The sequence below is a fragment of the Sphaeramia orbicularis genome, chromosome 22 (genome assembly GCF_902148855.1).
Source record: "Sphaeramia orbicularis chromosome 22, fSphaOr1.1, whole genome shotgun sequence".
NCBI lineage: Eukaryota > Metazoa > Chordata > Actinopteri > Kurtiformes > Apogonidae > Sphaeramia > Sphaeramia orbicularis.
Window position 1 is genome coordinate 1,403,652 of NC_043978.1, and position 22,649 is coordinate 1,426,300.

At 43.1% G+C, this 22,649-nt stretch overlaps 1 protein-coding gene across 4 annotated transcripts in view; it reads left to right on the forward strand.

The window, feature by feature from the left end:
• crlf1a (cytokine receptor-like factor 1a) overlaps positions 1 to 20,326 on the forward strand; it is an 88,032-nt gene extending 67,706 nt beyond the window's left edge. The window contains exons 6-10 of one of the 4 annotated variants that reach the window (XM_030127572.1): positions 8,932 to 9,006; positions 14,122 to 14,215; positions 16,812 to 17,000; positions 19,529 to 19,594; positions 19,626 to 20,326. In XM_030127572.1, coding sequence (XP_029983432.1) covers positions 8,932 to 9,006; positions 14,122 to 14,215; positions 16,812 to 17,000; positions 19,529 to 19,545 — 375 coding nt within the window. In that variant the 3' untranslated portion in view covers positions 19,546 to 19,594; positions 19,626 to 20,326. Of the gene's footprint in view, positions 1 to 8,931; positions 9,007 to 14,121; positions 14,216 to 16,811; positions 17,001 to 19,528 lie in introns of all 4 variants that reach the window. The other 3 variants (XM_030127570.1, XM_030127571.1, XM_030127568.1) reach the window with 3 other exon arrangements.
• The last annotated feature ends 2,323 nt before the right edge of the window (positions 20,327 to 22,649 follow it).

Consider the following 22,649-nt stretch of genomic DNA (forward strand, 5'->3'; position numbering starts at 1 on the left):
CACTCTTAAAATCATACATGACGGCGTAAAAAGCGGCATTTTTGTGGGAATTTACGTCGCATTTTACAGCATCTTATATTTGTATGTCACATTTTACGGCGTTTTGGTGGTTTGGACGCTGCATTTTATGGCGTTTTGGTGGTTTGGACACTGCATTTTACGGCGTTTTGGTTTGGACGCTGCATTTTACAGCGTTTTGGTGGTTTGGACGCTGATTTTTACAGCGTTTAAATGAGCAGACGTGTTGAGGGAGTGGCAGATAGTGATAGAGATGGCCTGCCATATGGGTGGGGGGGTTACTCAGCTGCGCGCGCAGTTCGGCAGGGGGATACGTGCGTGTTGGATGGTAACCACGTGCGTGCGTCACTTTCCATCCTACTTCTAATACTATCGGGCACAGGTGTCAAACATGCGGCCCAGGGGCCAAAGGTTCCATTCCGGCCCTGCAGGATGAAAGTGCATAAATGAACCAGAACAGTCCAGCTTGTCCAAATCCTTTTGGTTCATATTCCACATACAGACCCATGTGATCTACAATAAAAGTAACACAATAACCCATAAATAATGACAACGACAAATTTTCCTTGTGAAAAATTATGTGGAAAAAATTGAAGTGAAAAAAATCACATTACACTGTGAAAATATTTACATTTACAAAACTATTCTTTCACAATAAAATGCAAATAAATACATAAATAAAAACAAAGATGAACAACCTGAAATGTGCAATTTGAACAATATTCTGCCTGTTACTAAATGTTAATGTAACATTGTGTGTACATGTACATGTATAAATAATAAGTCGAGGCATAATATTGTTCAAATTGCACTAATTTTTCAATGAAATTTCTGTTTTTTCAGGTTATTCACATCTTTTTTGTAAAATGTAAGTATTTTCATAATTTAATTGGGGGTTTTTTGTACTAAAACGAAAAGAAAAACTTGGATTTGTCATCATTTATAGGTTATTAATTCATTATTTTACTGGTCCGACCCACTTAAGATGAAATTGGGCTGAATATGGAACTGAACCAAAATGAGTTTGACGTCCCTGCTATAGGGGAACAGGGTGGTGCAGTCCGCGCCCCCACAGAACGTTAATTTGAGGGGGCAGGATGTTTGTCCTGGACTATTACATATTTTACATATGTATAATAATCTTCTCCCACCCCCCACCCCCCGCGCTTTTTCCCGTGTCCACCGGGGTGACCGCAGGACATAATGTTCGACATACCTGTGGGGGAGCCTGGAGGATGTTTTCACTTCTGTCTCACTGACCGTGAACTAGACCAACCTCCAGGGAAAACGGTCCGATACCGACTCCACATTTGTGTGTCTATTTATTCGGAGGCGCACCGCTCCCACACACAGACGGTCGGTGTGTGTTTGGCTCCACCATGTCCATACAGACATTCGAACTCATCAACGCTATGATCCACTTCAGTGACGGCTATCCCAGCCGCGGCGTCAAAGCGCGGACAAACCGTCAGCCTTCGGACAGATGTGCACAGGTGGACAAGGGCAATTAACTAACAATTAATAATTTAATCAAGCAAATTCTTATTAACAATTAATCGATAGTCAATTAATTGTTTACATCCCTAATATTAACCTAGAAATAATGACAACTAAAAAATTTTCTCTTTGTTTTAGTGTAAAAAAGTACAATTACATGAACATGCTTACATTTACAAACTATACTTTCACAAAGTAATAATAATAACCTGAACAAATATGGACAACCTAAAATGTCTTAAGAAAAGTCAGTGTAATTGGACCAATATTCAGTCTGTTATTAAATGTTGCGTGTATTTGTAGATCCACTGGGATCTGTACTAGGGATGCACCAATACCACTGTTTTACTGGACAGAGTACGAGTACGAGTATTTACATTTGAGTACTTGCCGATACCGAGTACCGATACGAGTCCTTAGTAATCCCATTCCAGTTGTTAGTTCCTTTTGTAAATGTGCTTTATTGTCGTTGTCATTAGTCTGACTGGAACAAAGTGCTGCTACTGACATTTAATGTGTTGGAATGAGTGTTTGTCAGTTAATCCACCAGGGGGCGCCGCTCTGAATTAACCATACTGGACAAATACCACGAAGAAGAGGAAAGTTTAATGAGAAGAAGAAGAAAGTCAGGAATAACAAACATGGAGACGACAGAGGGAACACTACTGTGATACTAATGTTGCAGCGTTTTCTCTGGTAAGGTTTAAAAGTTTAGCTTCAGCAGGAAGAGAAAAGACAAATGAGTGAGAGGTTTGGTTTTCACTTCCGCTGGTGGCGGTCTGCACCGCTCCGTACCCCCGCTGGTATTCTCTGTCTGGGTACTCATCCGCCAGCACCTGGAAAACAGATAGAATGTACGCAGAGGACGGACAGAACGCTGCGTCCGTATCTGTCCGTGTCTGTAACGTTACTTGCAGTCAGCGTTACTTTTATCACCGTCATTTATTTCATTAAATCTCCACACTCTTCACACATTATTCCTCCTCCTCGTACCTGCTGCACTGAACTGGGAATGTCACACGGCTGTAAGTGGTATCGGTGCAGTTGTATCGGACATCTTTTACGAGTACAAGTATGAGTGCACACACTGCGTATCAGAGCTGATGCCTGTTACGCCCCGGCCTAGGGGTTCACCAGGGCGAACATAATGTGCTCAACTTTTGTCCCCTCCCAGCTCCCAAGCACACACGTCAGTCAAAAACTAAGATTCACAATATTTATTATCAGTATTTTTGTTTTAACAACTAAGGAAGGGTTAGGGGAGGGAGCGGCTAAAACAACAAACAAAATATCTTCTTTTACAATTTACTAACTTTCCTAATCCAAAATAAATGCAAGAAATAAAATACAGAAAACTTACCTAACTATCTAACCAAAAACAGGAGAAAATGGGAAAACAAAAGAGCCGACCTCCCCTACCAGAAAAAGGTTCGATTTAACAAAAACTATTTACAAATACAAACAATCGGAGTTTTCCACGAGCACGAAGACTGACGGTCACACACACGAACACAGGGTTGGGAGCTGACAGGAGGCAAGAGCGAGCAAGGATGGGAGCTCCAGGGCCATCTTTAAAGGGCCGGGCAATCATGCTCCACCAATCAGAAACCTGCAACAAACGGAAACAAAAAGGGCACAGCACACCTACAGGACGGGGGGAAAACACACACACTAAACAGAAAACACATATATACATATAAATAGATAAATTATGACCCAGGGTCATAACACCCCCCCACCTAAGTTTAAACATTTCCGCCCCTAAGGAAATGTTTAAAACCTAAAACCCAGAACAGAAAAGGGCTTCCATGGATTCAAATAAGTCCTAACAAACAGGGAACTAATCAAATTAAAGGGAGGAGCTGGCTAAGTTGGCCAAAAGGTACAGCTGTTGAAGTCTATGACCGATTGCACTTTCGCCACCAGGCGGCGCATCTGCCGCAGCCGCACCCGGCTCCTCAGATAGGTGGCAACGGCTTTTCCTTGGATACCTTTGGCTGGGTGGAAAAGTAATGCAGCCCCCTCTAACCTATGAGAAACTCCACTTTGTGTTTTTGAGTTTTTCAACTGGGCACACGGAACTGAAACACACTGTCCACTCAAACAGTCCTCCTCAGGACTATAGGACGGGGTGGACACCCTCTGAACAGGGGTGACGCAGGACAACGGGGCCATGGCTGTCCTAACTGCGCCATCTGTAACATAAGACCTCAACATATTCACCTGGAAAACACACTTTTTCCTGCTATCTGGTTTTTCAATAACATAATTGGTGTCACGCACTTTACACTCCTCATAAGGACCAGAAAACCTTGTGTAGAAACTTAAAGCAACAATAAATAACACAAGAAACAGATCACCTGGCTGAAACAGGCGGTTACGCGCACACTTATAATGCCGTTTCAACATAGGTTTGGCAGCAGAGAGAGACTGATGGGCCGTCTCACAAGCAGTGGGTAACCGCTGTCTGAATGAACTGACATGGCCCAGCTCAACTGGTTTAGTAGTAGCTGGGACCGGATGTAAAGGGGCTGGGGGAATGGCCTGGTTATGCTTCTCACACACTTGACCCACGGAACAAGAACGACAGAATTTGGTGACGTCAGACTTTAAACCTGGCCAGAAAAAATATCGGAGCACCCGATCATAAGTTTTCTTAATTCCCAAGTGACCAGAAAGGAGATGATCATGAGCTAAACTTAACACTTGGAGACGGAATTGTTTTGGCACAACAACTTGTAAGATGGCATCACATTCTGCTCCAGACACAGGAAACCATTTACGCATTAACACTCCATCTTCAACCAGGTATGTTACAGAATGCATAGACGATTTAACCGGATCACTTAGAGCAGCAGATAAACAGCTGGTTAAGGTTTCATCCACTTGCTGGGCCTCTATAAGCTGCTTTTTAGACACATCTAAATGTAAGTCATCCAACTCTGGTTTTACATCGATACAAATAGTTTTATTCAACTCAGAAGGAGGGCTGTTCGATTCGCATGGCGCGCACAAAAAGGAGTCGGACAGATCCGGCAGATCACCCAGCCGGCGAGCCTGGGCACGCGTTACGGCGCACACCGGAAAAACGGTTGGATCGCAGACGGCAATGGAATTACCCTCCCCAGCAACGGGGCAGTCGGTTACTTCGGGTACGGCAGGAAAAACTTTCTGACCGGCCAAATCATTCCCGAGGATCAGATCAACCCCTGCCACGGGCAGCTGATCACGCACACCAACGCGCACGGTGCCAGAGACCAGTGGACAGGTGAGTACAACAGAGTGCAGCGGCATGCGGAAAACACTCAGTTTTATTCCCCACACCAACAAATCAGAACCACAGTAGGATTTATCTGAGAACGGCACCACGCCGCGGCGGACCACAGAATACTTCGCACCGGTATCTCTTAAAATGGTGATGGGAACCTGGTCCCCCTCACCCAACGACAAAAAACCATGTGAAATAAAAGGACGAAACTCCTCATCCACATCAGGCTTTTCACATTTTACCGGTTCTGAAGGAGACGCAGATTTGCACTGTATTAAACCTACAGCCGAGGGATTTTTGGTTTTTGTTTGCTCTTTTTTCTTTAAAACCGGACAAACCGCAATCAGGTGGCCTGGCTGCCGACAGTAAAAACACTCCCGGCTCTCACCACCTTCAGACACAAACGCACGCCGGGCGTTCTTAGGAGAACGCACCCGTTCACCATCAGAAGCCTCACGGCGCACCGGAGTCATAAAGACACTTTTATGGGTCAAAGCAAACTCATCTGCGAGAACAGCAGCTTCAGAAAGTGACCCAACCTTCTGCTCATTCAGATACACAACTATGCGCTCCGGCAAACGCTGTTTAAATTCTTCTAAAAGGACGAGTTCTCGCAGCTGCGCAAAATCATGTACTTTACTGGCGTGACACCATTTGTCAAACAAAACACCTTTTTCCCGCGCAAACTCCACATATGTCTGGTCAGGGGTTTTTACACACTTTCTAAATTTTTGCCGGTAAGCCTCCGGCACCAACTCATAAGCACGGAGAACAGTGGCTTTAACAACCTCATAATCCAAACTCTGTTCAACCGTTAGTGTGGAACACACCTCCTGTGCTTTACCGGTCAACTTACACTGGAGCAGCAGAGACCAAACATCTTTTGGCCAGTTCAGGGTGCCTGCTATGCGCTCAAAAGCACTGAAATAACAATCCACCTCCGCCTCTCTGAACGGAGGCACCAGTGCTATATGCCGGCTCACATCGAAGCTGTCACGGGGAGAGTGTGGGGCTGTGTGTTGGACAGGTGAGTGGGGAGTAACAGGCTGACGTTCCAGCTCCAGGGCTTTCACCCTCAGGAGCATGGCCTCCACCTCCAGCTCTTTGTGTCTCACCTCTACCTCCTTTATGCGCAGAGTCAGTCGGAGTTCTTCCGCCGACATCCTCTGCACAACCGGAGATTCCGCTAATGCGGTGGGTGCAGACGGCTGAGGCTGACGGAGCTCCTCCTCCACGTCACCAGCTCCTGCTGTTAACACACCCCTCTCCCCAAGCTTCTCAATGAGGAGCTGCCTCAGCTCCTCCTTCCTAACATTAGTAGGAAGCGGCACACCAAAACGAGTGGAAATGAGCATTAAATCTACCTTCCTACAAGCGTCTAACCGTTCCAGTGTAGGACACGCAGTAAACGCTTCCAAATCAAAATCCATTACACACAGAAAAACCACAGACCAGAAATACGTACAAAATACTCACCGAACTTACCGGAAAAAAAAAAATCACACGCTCAAAAAAACACGCGGGAAAAAATCGGACGAGCCCCCAAATTATGTTACGCCCCGGCCTAGGGGTTCACCAGGGCGAACATAATAGGCTCAACTTTTGTCCCCTCCCAGCTCCCAAGCACACACGTCAGTCAAAAACTAAGATTCACAATATTTATTATCAGTATTTTTGTTTTAACAACTAAGGAAGGGTTAGGGGAGGGAGCGGCTAAAACAACAAACAAAATACCTTCTTTTACAATTTACTAACTTTCCTAATCCAAAATAAATGCAAGAAATAAAATACAGAAAACTTACCTAACTATCTAACCAAAAACAGGAGAAAATGGGAAAACAAAAGAGCCGACCTCCCCTACCAGAAAAAGGTTCGATTTAACAAAAACTATTTACAAATACAAACAATCGGAGTTTTCCACGAGCACGAAGACTGACGGTCACACACACGAACACAGGGTTGGGAGCTGACAGGAGGCAAGAGCGAGCAAGGATGGGAGCTCCAGGGCCATCTTTAAAGGGCCGGGCAATCATGCTCCACCAATCAGAAACCTGCAACAAACGGAAACAAAAAGGGCACAGCACACCTACAGGACGGGGGGAAAACACACACACTAAACAGAAAACACATATATACATATAAATAGATAAATTATGACCCAGGGTCATAACATGCCCGATACTTGTATTGGTATCAGTGCATCCCTAATCTGTACGTTAGAATGAACATGTGGAAAGGAGAAGCCGAGGCAGAAAAATGGCATAAATTTTTAAAATTGCACTTTTCTTTCTTAATATGTTTCTTTTTATTCATGCTTGTTCATGTTATTTTTTAAAAGAAGAGTTTGTAGATGTAAACATTTTGATAATATAATTAAACTTTTTTCACATGAAAACTTAAAAGTTAGACATAAAAATGTTGGACTTCATGTCTATATTATTCTGTTCTTATTTTACTGAGTTGGCCCAAGGCTATTATCATTAACAAAAACTAACAAAATGATGAAAACTACAATTGTAAAAACATTTTCGTTAACTGAAATAAATAAAAACTATAATTAAAAGAAAAAAAACATAACTAAATGAAACTGTATTGTGTGCTTATAAAACTAACTAAAACGGATAAAAATTATAGATAAAATTCCCTTTGTTTTCGTCTTTGTCAATGTCGGATTGATATGAGATCAATTTATTTCGCTCTAGCAATTTTAGCTGCTGTCACCATACGACACTTGTGTTCACTTGTGGTTTCCAGTCGTCTTCTGGTCCCCACTCTACCTGGAAACATGGAGACTAAAGCAGCAGAGTCCTGTCTGGGATTGATTTGAATACAACAGAGAAAAGAGACGACAAAACTAAAATTAATACTAAAACTAAACTAAAACTAAGCATTTAGAACAAAACGAAAACTACAGTACTTTCCAGACGATAAGCCGCACTCACCCCGTCTCTGACATCTCACCATCGCTTCATTGATGCTAAGCTTACGTACAGCAGGTCTATTTCCTTCTTTGTCAACAGGATCGATCGTTAGCCCAGAAAACATAAATTAGCCACATCATTTTAGAGTCGCGGGTTCACAGTGTGTGGAAAAAAGTAGTGGCTTATAGACCGGAAAGTACAGTAATAAAAACTAGCAAACATGCTCTAAAAACGAATTCAAACTAACTGAATTAGAGAGAAAAAAGTCCAAACTAAATAAAACTAAACTAAAATGAAAAATCCCAAACTATTCTAACCTTGGTTTGGCCCAGTTCAGATGGTATTGGGAGGACGTGGCCCCTGAACTCAAATGAGTTTGACACCCCTGCTCTAAATGAATGAAAAATCCAGGGTAGGACCTTGAACCGTGCAGATGGTGCTTCCCATCATTCATTTTAGTCCCGTGGGTGAGACTGAAGATTCTCCAGTAATGATGGGGAAATTACACAGATGGAATATAAGCAAGTCTTCACTCGCAAAATGGAAAAACAAAAGAAGAGGAGCGGAGCGGAGAGACACGGGAGGGATGGGACTTCAATCCGACGGCTTTAAAGATCTGCTGGTGAAAACAAACGCCATTTCCCTGTGAACCAGCTCTAATCATGAGGTCATGCTATGGAACGGACGGATCCATCTCAGCTGTTAATGTCTTCAATATGGCCGTATAGACACTCAGTGGTAACTTGCGTGGATTTGGCTTCCCCCACGCCACATCATTAGCCTCTGATGCCTGCAATTTCCATGTTCTGTTTTCTGTTGGAGTCGCTCTTAACAAGTGTTTACAGTCTGAATGCCAGAGAGAAAGTGGAGGCTATTAGAGCAGATTATTAACTGTGGCGTGCAGATCTGTCTCTCAGTCTGTCTTTGTGTTTTTTTTTTCAGTCTTGGATGCTTGGATGAGTACCTGCGCTCTGTGTCTGTGCACATCCAGCTCTGTCATAAATAACACACAGCACATTTCAGCCACAGGGCACACTTACATTAACATAGTTTCATAAACACGCTGATCAGGAGCCGCTAAACAATGTGGTGTGCATGCCTGTTTGGGTCTGGACATGGTTTGTGGTTCTGTTTTCTGTGTTTTAGTTTATGCCCATTGGTATTTAATACTGCGGTCAGACCTCCAGCACTCAGCTCTGCTCTGTTTGTGTCCTTTTTGTCTTCTAGGTGATGGATGACGTTGGCAACCAGACTTCATGTCGATTGGCTGGACTCAGACCTGGAACAGTATACTTTGTCCAAGTATGTCCACATATATGTGTCCACATACATGTGTCCACGTTCATGTGTCCACTTACATGTGTCCACATACATGTGTCCACGTTCATGTGTCCACATACATGTGTCCACATACATGTGTCCGCGTTCATGTGTCCACATACATGTGTCCGCGTTCATGTGTCCGCGTTCATGTGTCCACATACATGTGTCCACATACATGTGTCCACTTACATGTGTCCACATACATGTGTCCACGTTCATGTGTCCACATACATGTGTCCACATACATGTGTCCACATACATGTGTCCGCGTTCATGTGTCCACCTTCATGTGTCCACGTTCATGTGTCCACCTTCATGTGTCCACTTACATGTGTCCACTTACATGTGTCCACCTTCATGTGTCCACCTTCATGTGTCCACTTACATGTGTCCACGTTCATGTGTCCACATACATGTGTCCGCGTTCATGTGTCCGCGTTCATGTGTCCACATACATGTGTCCACGTTCATGTGTCCGCGTTCATGTGTCCACATACATGTGTCCACGTTCATGTGTCCACCTTCATGTTTCCACTTACATGTGTCCACGTTCATGTGTCCACATACATGTGTCCACGTTCATGTGTCCGCGTTCATGTGTCCACATACATGTGTCCACGTTCATGTGTCCACATACATGTGTCCACGTTCATGTGTCCACCTTCATGTTTCCACTTACATGTGTCCACGTTCATGTGTCCACATACATGTGTCCGCGTTCATGTGTCCGCGTTCATGTGTCCACATACATGTGTCCACGTTCATGTGTCCGCGTTCATGTGTCCACATACATGTGTTCGCGTTCATGTGTCCGCGTTCATGTGTCCACATACATGTGTCCACATACATGTGTCCATGTGTGTTTCAGTCCATTTCCAAACTCCAGGGATAACAGCAGAATCTAACGTCAGTCCTGCAGATCCTTGAACGTCCACTGTCTCCAACTCCTCCGTCTCCGTAGACCTTCCGTGTTCAAACCGCCAACTTTCCTGCAGACATAAACAGCCCACAGTTCTACTGTAGCCATGCGGAACGACATATGTCGTCAGAGGATTACATCATGAACTTAACTGCTACTTAATGACACTGCCCAGTCTGTTAAGACACGCCCACACCATTAGCTAATGTTGGCTTCTGCTCCTTTTGGACGCTGTGGTCCATCAGTGGACCTGCTGAGTAGACCACAGAGTTCCAACATTAATGACAGTGTTTACAGATTAGGCAAAGATGACATTAGGATTTGGCCGATTAATCAGGTCTGATCCGGTGTGTTAGAATCTACTGGTGTTGGCAGAACACGCTCTGGGAAAGGCCAACGCTTGGACCTCCCAACTGGAAAACAATAGCTCAAAAAACAGCATTCCGTTCATGGTTATTATCGTTAATGAAAACAAAATGACGAAAACTAGAACTGTAAAAACATTTTTGTTAACTGAAATAAATAAAAACTATAATTCAAAGAAAAAAACGATAACTAACTGAAACTGTATTGTGTGTTTACAAAACTAACTAAAACGGATAAAAATTATGGATAAAATTCCCTTTGTTTTCATCTTTGTCAATGTTGGATTGATATGAAATCGATTTGTTTCCCTCAAGCAGTTTTCTCTGCTGTCACCATCTGATATTTAAGGGTCCGTCACTTGTGTTCACTTGTGGTTTCCAGTCGTCTTCTGGTCCCCACTCTACCTGGAAACATGGAGACTAAAGCAGCAGAGTCCTGTCTGGGATTGATTTGAATACGACGACAGAGAAGAAGAGAAAAGATATAAAAAAAACTAAAACTGAACTAAAACTAAGCATTTAAAAAATAACAAAAACTAATAAAAACTAGCAAACCTGCTCTAAAAACAAATTAACTGAATTAAGGAAAAAAAAGTCAAAACTAAATAAAACTAAACTAGAATGAAAAATCCAAAACTGTTAGAACCTTGAATACCACGCACTGAGGGTTAGGGTTCTGTGAACAAGAAATCGTGGTGTAAATTGACACTTGATCAAAAGGTGTTGAATAACATACGGAAGGTCGAAAATGCGCACGTATAGCACGCCAAATGCCATGAGAACTGTTGTGACATACAACGCCATTTCATGAGACCAGTCTTTCAGTGATGCTGTATTTCCATCCGTTTACTTGGAAGGATAGATTGTCCAATCATCGGTCATGGGTTTTTTTCCTGTGCTTAACCATTATTACCATATCGGTCTTTAAAAATCCACTAGCCGTCAGCTGTGTTTTGACAGCATTAAGTTAGTACCGTGGTCTGTGTTTTCATTAAATTAGCCTTTTGAGGTTCATCCTTCAGCTTTTAGGATCACTGTGATTCCAAAAATCAAACACAACTGTGTCAATATTAGCACAAATGAAATACAGGGTTCCTACAGGGTTCTACAACTTAAATTTAAGGCCTTTTTTAAGATTACTTAGAACAGAATTTCATGTCCATTTCACAGATGTTACACTCCGTCTAGGGGTTGCCGAGACGCAACATGGTGTGAGACTCCCCTCCCTCCATGTCCCTCAACAAACAGGAGCAAGCTAAAAAAAAAAACAGATGACCAACAACTGCAATTTGAGATATTTATTTACAAAAAAAAAGAAAATTAAATCAGGTAGGGAATCAAAGTAACAAACATAAACAGAATCATACTCCAAGCCCACTATGCTGACCTACAAACACAAACCAAGGAAACCAAAATGCACCAATCTTACCTCCACTCCTAACAGAAAAACAGGAGAAAACTTAAAGAAAAAGATTCCGTCCTTTTGCATCAGACTTTACAAAGCTCTCCAACAAAAATTACAGAAGGCTGGTCACAAATGAGAGGGATGGAAGAGAGGAGTGTCCTGGGAGGTAGGGTGATCCGGCTTTAAATTTCCCGGCTCCTCTCTGAGGAACCAATCAGCAGCAGCAGCAGACCAACAGCACGCCTGCAGCGCATCCTCCATCAGCCACTATCTGTTAGGAAGAGAAAGGCAGAGAACACACAGCCACACACAGAAGAACAGAAAAACGACAAAAATACAACAGAATCACAAATGACACAGCACATCACCGAATCAAAACTACTAACCCTGAACACAGCCTGTTCCACAACCATATGAAGTCAGCTTTTTGGGCGACACGTGTGTGTTGGGTTGAATGTTCTGCAAAGTTAGTGAGAATTGGTTCCTCATTTCAATTTAAATTGTTGGGTTGGAACGGATGGAATAACTAACGTTACCATCTTTACAACGTGGACATTTAACAGACACATTTAAACACAGTGAACAAGTTTATGGCAAAAGAACTGAAGTCCGACCATATGACATTTAAAACCCTTTAAAGACTTTTTTAACGTAGTAAATGTAGATTTGTAAATTCAAGACTTGGAAGACTTTGTAAAATCCTGTTGTTGTTGTTAGAGCTAACAGTGTTGGTCAGTGTGGTCAGTAGATTGTCCTCAGTATTGGTCAGTGTGGTCAGTGTGGTCAGTAGATTGTCCTCAGTATTGGTCAGTGTGGTCAGTGTGGTCAGTAGATTGTCCTCAGTATTGGTCAGTGTGGTCAGTAGATTGTCCTCAGTGTTGGTCAGTGTGGTCAGTAGATTGTCCTCAGTATTGGTCAGTGTGGTCAGTAGATTGTCCTCAGTATTGGTCAGTGTGGTCAGTAGATTGTCCTCAGTATTGGTCAGTGTGGTCAGTAGATTGTCCTCAGTGTTGGTCAGTGTGGTCAGTAGATTGTCCTCAGTATTGGTCAGTGTGGTCAGTAGATTGTCCTCAGTATTGGTCAGTGTGGTCAGTGTGGTCAGTAGATTGTCCTCAGTATTGGTCAGTGTGGTCAGTAGATTGTCCTCAGTATTGGTCAGTGTGGTCAGTAGATTGTCCTCAGTATTGGTCAGTGTGGTCAGTAGATTGTCCTCAGTATTGGTCAGTGTGGTCAGTAGATTGTCCTCAGTGTTGGTCAGTCTTCTGTCACTTGTCTTTCCTGTCACCTGCCTTTGGACCACATTTGAACCAGTGTTGGCTGCTGGTCCTTCAGACAGTTGAAGCTCATTGTCGGATTACTTTAAAAAAAATTGTCAAGTTATTTTTTAAACATAAATTCGTCCCTCCGTTCCTTTTTAAGAAAATGGTCAGTGACCTTATCATACCAAGTAAAAAAAAAAATGTTGAAATTATGTTAAATTGAAACAAGGAAGTACAATGAGTGTGTTTTATTTACAGTGCAAGAAATGAACGAGTAATTTCGTAGTGGTTTCTGTGATTTCCCAGCAGAATGTGTGACGGTATTAAACTGAACTGTGTCAGTGAAGGAGCAGATCTGAAAACAGCTGTCAATCAAACAGGATTCAGCCTTTCGACTGATCCTCCAATCAGCATGTGGAAGCTCGGCGTGCGGCCCGGCCGAGCTCCGCCCACAGCTCCATTCACCCCCAGAGACGCCGAGCGTCCGGGGGCGGGACAACATGGTGGCATTTATCCAATTACCGTCCAGTTTAGAGTCAATGAAAAACCCAGTTCCACTCAGTCCCATTGAAGTGCATGGACGCTGAGCGTCTACGACAAATGCACTGAGCAGAGATGGAGGAGAAAACACAGACACGAGAATGGAGGAGAAGTGAACAACATCCAGTCCACTGATCTGGGATCAAACTGATTCTGAACCAACTGGTCTGAGAGATGAACGTGTTCCAACACATTTGGAGTCAATGAAATGAAAACAACTGAACAGATTTGAGCATTTAATTTTCATAATTTTAGGGGAAGATGAATTTCCACTGCAGTCTGAGAGAAATCACCTCTGAGATGGACTTTAGCACTGCTGCTATAATCTTTCATATTTCCAGCTGTAACTGTCGTACATGTTCATTCATATGCTCTGTCTGTAATACATACATTTAAAACTAAAACAGTCTTTTCAGCCCCGTCCTCTTCCTCTGCTCTGAGTATGGACACTTCGATTTCCTAAAAACAAGATAGTAAATGCCAAAATGCTTCAGAATGTCCGTCCAGTGGTGACACCACTGAGGCTCCGTCCACTTTTTCCGTCCACTGGTTCTCAGACTCAGACTCTGTCCGTTCCTCAGTTCAGAACTGCTGTATTTTCTCCAGGTTCGCTGTAACCCCGTGGGCATCTATGGCTCTCGTAAAGCTGGCATCTGGAGTGAGTGGAGCCATCCAACTGCTGCATCCACACCCCAGAGTGGTGAGGACACACACACACACACACACACACACACACTACGTACATTCATTACACACAGTAAGAAATGGACTTCAAAGGCATTTTTGTTTTTGATTCCTGCTTTTCAGATCATTTTAGTTCCATTTCAGAGGCAGTTTGTTCCACTAACAGTTGCCGTATATCTTGGTGTACTACGTATCACGCAGTTCCATCCCACTGTTGGAAACCTGGAGTCGTAGAAAACAGAAGTGTGTTACTGCTGGAAGATGCACTAAAGCCAAACCAAACTAAAGCCTGTGCAGAGCAGATGTAGGTCGAACTAAACAAATCTGATATTTTCATTTTGGATGTGTCATACAACAGCCCCTCTGCTAATATTTTATATTCAATTAAATAATTAACTAAGTTTCTTAACTTATTTTCTTGTAAATCATTAGTTACTTGGTCAAAAGGCTCTGATAAATGCTCATATAAATGATGCTCGTTAAAGCCTAATGTTGCTTGTGGCATTTGATTGACAGATGTTTGGAGCTTCTGTTTATTGACTACAAACAAACATACAGAACTGAAACTATTGATCGATTAATGGATTCAAACCGATGAAAAAATACAGTTCCATTATATTTTTCCTGAATTGAAGCATGGTTTTCCTTCATGTCTCTGGTTGGATGTTAGTTGTGTATACATATTTGGATGTGTCCTTTGACTTTTATACTTTTTGTGGTTGTTTCAGTTGGTTCTGGAATAAAGTTGTTTGTTCAAAATATTGTTTAATCAAATCAAAACTAAATCAGTAGCTTAATCAATTACAAAAACTAGAAGCACTCGGAGAGCGCAGACCTCCGCCAAGGCTGATCAGTGGCCCTCCTCCGTGGGCCCCCCCACCCCCGATCACCACCAAAATTTAATCATTTCTTCCTTATCCCATTTCCAACAAACCCTGAAAATTTCATCCAAATCTGTCCATATCTTTTTGAGTTATGTTGCACACTAACGGACAGACAAACAGACAGACAGACAAACAAACAAACCCTGGCAAAAACATAACCTCCTTGGCGGAGGTAATAATCAACCTGTGGTTATAATTATTACCATGACTGGTGTGTTAGGCTCCGCCCACACAGCAGGTCTAAATGCACAATTCAGATTTTTTTGGGGGTAAAATCTGATTTTTTGTGTGTGCTGGTTCATATTCCACCTTAAACGCGACTTCTATCGGTTTTGAGTCTAAACTGAATGTGACCCTGAAGTGACCCACATGCACTAAAGAGATCCTGAAGAGACCCACATGTACTAAAGAGGTCCTGAAGGTACCCACATGCACTAAAGAGGTCCTGAAGTGACCCACATGCACTAAAGAGGTCCTGAAGTGACCCACTTGCACTAAAGAGGTCCTGATGGAATACCAGACCATGCAGACACACTGTGTTTACAGAAGGAAATCGGGTTTTCCTCTGCTCCAACCAACAACTGGGACGTTTATCACATTTCAATGACATAAAGGTCGGATAAATGCGACCTGGACGTTCAGACTGAAGTCACATTGGAAAATATCAGATCTGGATCTGATTTAGGACCATGTATGAAAGTGGTCGTGGTCAGTTTTAGGACCACATATAAAAGTGGTCCGGGTCAGATTAGTGCTGTTCAGACTGTCTTTAACAGATCAGATCCAGATCACATGTGGACACAAACATCAGATTTGGGACACATTTACCTGCATCTGAACGGAGCCTTAGTGTTCCTGTTCTAGTTCTAATCAGTGTGTTTTTCGATATTTATACACACACACACACACACACACACGCACACACACAAAACCACATTCCTAAACCTCTAAACCAGGGCTGTCAAACTCATTTTAGTTCAGTTCCACATTCAGCCTAATATGATGTAAAGTGGGTCTGTCCAGTAAAATAATATAAATAACACGATAATAAATTTTGAGTGAAAAAAGTCAAATTCCGTAATGAAAATGTTTACATCTATGAATTGTACGTGAACATAACATGAACAAATATGAACAACCTGAAAATTCTTAGGTAAATCAGTGCAATATTAACAATATTATGCCTTAGTTTACCATTCATACATGTGAATCTCTGCTTAGAGACCACAGTGGATTTACAAATACACAAAACATGAAATAACAGACAGAATATTATTGAAATTCCATGTACTTCTCTTAAAACGTGTCAGATAATCACATTTTTTGTAAAAGGCTAGTCTGTAAATGTAAACATTTTTGTGTAATTTAGCTTTTTTTTTTACACTGAAACAAAAAGAAAAATGTGCAGTTTTCATTATTTCTAGGTTTTTTAATGACAGTATTTAACTGGCCTGACCCACTTTAGACTGAAATGATCTAAAATGATTTTAACACCATTAATTGTTCATATCTTCAGTGTAATTTTTGTATTTCACAAATTCATCCCAGGGGCCACATTGGACCCTCTGGAGGGCCAGATTTGGCCCCCGGGCCGCATGTTTGACACCTGTACTCTAAACTGTGACAGACAGATCCAAGTCCCCATTAGTACCTACACATGACACATTACTATTTACTGCTTCTGCTCAGTCTGTTCCTGTTGTCCCCCCCCCCTCCCTTCCCTCCCAGAGCGGTTGATGACAGGCTCATGTGACTCCAAATCCAGTGGGGACTCCAACTCCACGCTGCGGCGGGAGTTGAAGCAGTTCTTCGGTTGGGTTCGTAAACACGCCTACGGCTGCAGCAGCATGTCCATGAAGATGTACGACCAGTGGAGGGTCCTGATGCAGAAGTCCCATAAAGCCCGCAACCAGGTAGGTAAGCATCACTGAGGAGGGGGAGGGGGAGGGGGAGGGGGAGGGGGAGGGGGAGGAGGCACACATACATGGACATACGCACATATGCACATACACACACACACACACACACAGGGATATATGCACATACACAAACACACACACATGGACATATGCATATACACACACACACACACACACACAGGGACATATGCACACACACACACGGACATATGCACACACAAACACACACACAGGGACATATGCACACACACACACACACACACACACACATGGACATATGCATATACACACACACACACACACACAGGGACATATGCACACACAAACACACACACAGGGATATATGCACATACACAAACACACACACATGGACATATGCATATACACACACACACACACACACAGGGACATATGCACACACACACACACGGACATATGCACACACAAACACACACACAGGGACATATGCACACACACACACACACACACACACACAGACATACGCACATGTGCGCACACACACACACACACACAGACATACGCACATATGCGCACACACACACACACACACGGACATACGCACCTATGCACATACACACACACACACAAATGAACATTTGTGCACACACACATATGCACACACACACACACGGACATATGCACACACAAACACACACACAGGGACATATGCACACACACACACACACACACACACACAGACATACGCACATGCGCGCACACACACACACACACAGACATACGCACATATGCGCACACACACACACACACACGGACATACGCACCTATGCACATACACACACACACACAAATGAACATTTGTGCACACACACATATGCACACACAAACACACACAAACATTTGCACACACGCTCACATACACACACACACACACACACACACACGGACATATGCACATATGCACACACACACACACACACACACACAGACAAATGGACATTTGTGCACACACACATATGCACACACAAACACACACAAACATTTGCACACACGCTCACATACACACACACACACACACACACACACACACACGGACATATGCACATATGCACACACACACACACACACACACAGACATACGCACATGCGCGCACACACACACACAGACATACGCACATATGCGCACACACACACACACACACGGACATACGCACCTATGCACATACACACACACACACAAATGAACATTTGTGCACACACACATATGCACACACAAACACACACAAACATTTGCACACACGCTCACATACACACACACACACACACACACACGGACATATGCACATATGCACACACACACACACACACACACACACACACACACACAGACAAATGAACATTTGCGCACACACACAAACATTGGCACCAGTGGTGTTTTCTCTCAGACTGCAGTGGAAGCCCGGCTTCCCCTAAAATGACGAAAATTAAATGGTTAAATCTGTTCGGTTGTGTTGACATTTTATTGACTACAAATGTGTTCGAACACGTTCATCTCACAGACGAGTTCGTTCAGAATCAGTTTTATCACAAACCAACAGACTGGCTGTTGTTCACTTCTCCTCCGTTCCCGTGTCTGTTTTCTCCTCCATCTCTGCTCAGTGCATGTGTCCGTAGACTGTGTCCGTCTGTGGGCTTCAGTGGGACTGAGTGGAACAGTTTTTTTCATTGCCTCTAAACTGGACACTAATTGGATAAATGCCACAATGTTGTCCCGCCCCCGGACGCCGGGCGTCTCTGGGGGTGAATGGAGCTGTGGGCGGAGCTCGGCCGGGCTGGACGCCAGAATCCCACGTGCTGATTGGAGGATCGGTTGAAAGGCTGAATCCCTTTTGATTGACAGCTGTTTTCAGATCTGCTCCTTCACTGACACAGTTCAGTTTAATTCCGTCGCACATTCTGCTGGGAAATCAAGACAGAAACCACTACGAAATTACTGGTTCATTTTTTGCACTGTAAATAAAACACACTCATTGTACTTCCTTGTTTCAATTTAACAGAATTTCACTGTTTTCTTGTTTCAGTTCCATAATTTAATCATTTCTTGTTCGAGTTGAATATGGTTTTGTAGATAGTTAAATCAATCAAACTGTCGGCTAGGTCACAGTGAAAGGAGCATGTGTAGTTTAAAAAGGCTGAAGTCTGACACCCACAACACACTGGGCCAAGGCCGTCTGAGCAGAGAGGACACTGGTCCAGTCCTGGAAAAGACGCCTGCTGTGTACGATAAGGACACTGAGCATTTTCTGAAAAAGGAACGGAGGGACCAATGTATGTTTAAACAATATGACTTTTTTTTCTTTGTTTTGTTTTGATGTAAGCCGACAATGAGCTTCCCCTGTCTGAAAGATGAGCAGCCGCCACTGATTTGCACACATGCTCACACACACACACACACACACACACACACACACACACACACACACACACACTAAAGACTGCGTCATAAAAAACCCAGTGATTTATAACAGACTTTGTCTTTTCATTCAGGTTCTTCAAGGGGATAAATCGTAGCACAAGCAGTAACTGAATCAAGACGACAACAGAGTGTGTGTGTGTGTGTGTGTGTGTGTGTGTGTGTGTGTGTGTGTGTGTGTGAGTGAGTGTGAGACCTAAGTAAGACCCAACGTGTCCTTGTATTGGAACTCTACAGACTGTTTGCTCTGGACATTTCGTGCTGATGCAGTCTTTGCCAAATTGTGGGATTTTTTTCTTTTGTACCTTTTTTTTTTTTTTCATTTCAACATGAGCACTTTTTAAACTTAAAAAAGTGCAACTGGGAAGGACTCAGAAGGTGGACTGGGTCAAATGGTGGTGCAGGATAAAGTGGACCTGAGCAGAGACAACTGTGGACATGCTCCAAATGTCCACAAGGAAAAGAACATGGAAAAAGTCCACTTCAGATGAACACTTCAGTGTTCCTGTGGATCCACCGCTCCATCTAGTGGCCGTTGGACATCAGTGCAGCTGTGTTTGTCCTCCTGTAGAAGACCCGAGTACCCAACTATACTGCAGTATTTGTACATTGTGCTTATATCAGAGGATTATGTGCCAAACCGGTCCACTCTGGATCTGGTCCAGAGTGACAGGATGTGACTGATGACATGATGGTGTTTGTGTTCGTAGACGTTTCACTGCCTTTATTTTTGTACTGAATTGTACCAGCATATTTAAAAGTGTATAAAGCTATGTTCTATTGCTTAAATTATGTTTAGTTAGTAAAGAAATATCATTGACTGAAGTCATTCTTTTGTTCTGTTTGTACTAAACTGGTTCTGTTGGAACTGCCAGGGTTTGTGTTATTATTGATGAAACACACGAAAAACTCACTAATGATTTTATGAACATGAGTCTGAACTGAGGCTGTAGTAGTTTTGGATTTTTCATTATAGTTTAGTTTTATTTAGTTTTGACTTTTTTCTCTCTAACTCAGTTTTAATTTGTTTTTAGAGCAGGTTTGCTAGTTTTCATTAGTTTTCATTTTTTTCTAAATGCTTAGTTCTGGTTTAGTTTTAGTATTAATTTTAGTTTTTCTAATATCTTTTCTCGTCTTCTCCATCGTATTCAAATAAATCCCAGACAGGACTCTGCTGCTTTCTCCCAGCTTTAGTCTCCATGTTTCCAGGTAGAGTGGGGACCAGAAAACTCTAAACCACAAGTGAACACAAGTGACGGACGGTCAAGTACCATATGGTGCCGCTAGCTAAAATTGCTAGAGCGAAATAAATCTCCACCTGACAGCAGCAGCTGGAACAGACACGACGCAGAAACAGCAGGAGCTCCCTTCCCTCTATGCATATTCCTCCAGCTGTTTGCGTGTTTCAGCCGTTTCTGCATCGTGTTTGTGTCATCCATACAATATCATATGGTTGCGCGGCTGCACGAACCTCTGTTTCCCACAATGCACGTCACGACAAAATTCCTCAGATGCCCAACTTCCCTCCCGGCTCTGTTTGTAAACACATGGTTTATTTCTGGTGGATGGAACTAAGAAACAGTTCACTGTGATGCAAGAGATTCAGGTGAGTAATGACAGACACTGTGGGAAACGGACGTCTTAACAAAAAATTCCGAAGATGCCTGAGTGACCTCCGGGTTCTGAATGTAAACACATGGTATTTGTTTCTGGTGGATGGCACTTCGAAATTGTTCACCGTAACGCAAGAGATTCAGGTGAGTAATGACAGAAAGACGAACAGATTCATGATACTGAGGACATGACTGAGGTTTGACAGGTTTCATGAAAAATTGGTCACGAAAGTCTCCCGCACCTTTAAAGGGTTAAACTCTGCCTCCTCTATGAAGCTTCAGACAAACTGTGTTTGGTAGAATTCAGTTTGTATGAGGTCTGGACGAACCAAGAAGCCTCTGAGGGTCCGTTCACACTGAAGGGACATGTGTCCCAAATCTGATGTTTTCACCCATATGTGACCTGGATCTGATCTGTTAAAGACAGTCTGAACAGCACTAATCTGACCCAGACCACTGTCATATGTGGTCTTAAATCTGACCCAGAACACTTTCATATGTGGTCCTAAATCTGACCCAGAACACTTTCATATGCGGTCCTAAATCTGACCCAGAACACTGTCATATGTGGTCTTAAATCTGACCCAGAACACTTTCATATGTGGTCCTAAATCGGACCCAGAACACTTTCACATGCGGTCCTAAATCGGACCCAGAACACTTTCACATGTGGTCCTAAATCGGATCCAGACCACTTTCATATGCGGTCCTAAATCTGACCCAGAACACTTTCATATGCGGTCCTAAATCTGACCCAGAACACTTTCATATGCGGTCCTAAATCGGACCCAGAACACTTTCACATGCGGTCCTAAATCGGACCCAGAACACTTTCATATGTGGTCTTAAATCTGACCCAGAACACTTTCATATGTGGTCCTAAATCTGACCCAGAACACTTTCATATGCGGTCCTAAATCTGACCCAGAACACTGTCATATGTGGTCTTAAATCTGACCCAGAACACTTTCATATGCGGTCCTAAATCTGACCCAGAACACTGTCATATGTGGTCTTAAATCTGACCCAGAACACTTTCATATGTGGTCCTAAATCGGACCCAGAACACTTTCATATGCGGTCCTAAATCTGACCCAGAACACTTTCATATGCGGTCCTAAATCGGACCCAGAACACTTTCATATGCGGTCCTAAATCGGACCCAGAACACTTTCACATGCGGTCCTAAATCGGACCCAGAACACTTTCACATGTGGTCCTAAATCGGATCCAGACCACTTTCATATGCGGTCCTAAATCTGACCCAGAACACTTTCATATGCGGTCCTAAATCTGACCCAGAACACTTTCATATGCGGTCCTAAATCTGACCCAGAACACTTTCATATGTGGTCCTAAATCGGATCCAGACCACTTTCATATGCGGTCCTAAATCTGACCCAGAACACTTTCATATGTGGTCCTAAATCTGACCCAGAACACTTTCATATGTGGTCCTAAATCTGACCCAGAACACTTTCATATGCGGTCCTAAATCTGACCCAGAACACTGTCATATGTGGTCTTAAATCTGACCCAGAACACTTTCATATGTGGTCCTAAATCGGACCCAGAACACTTT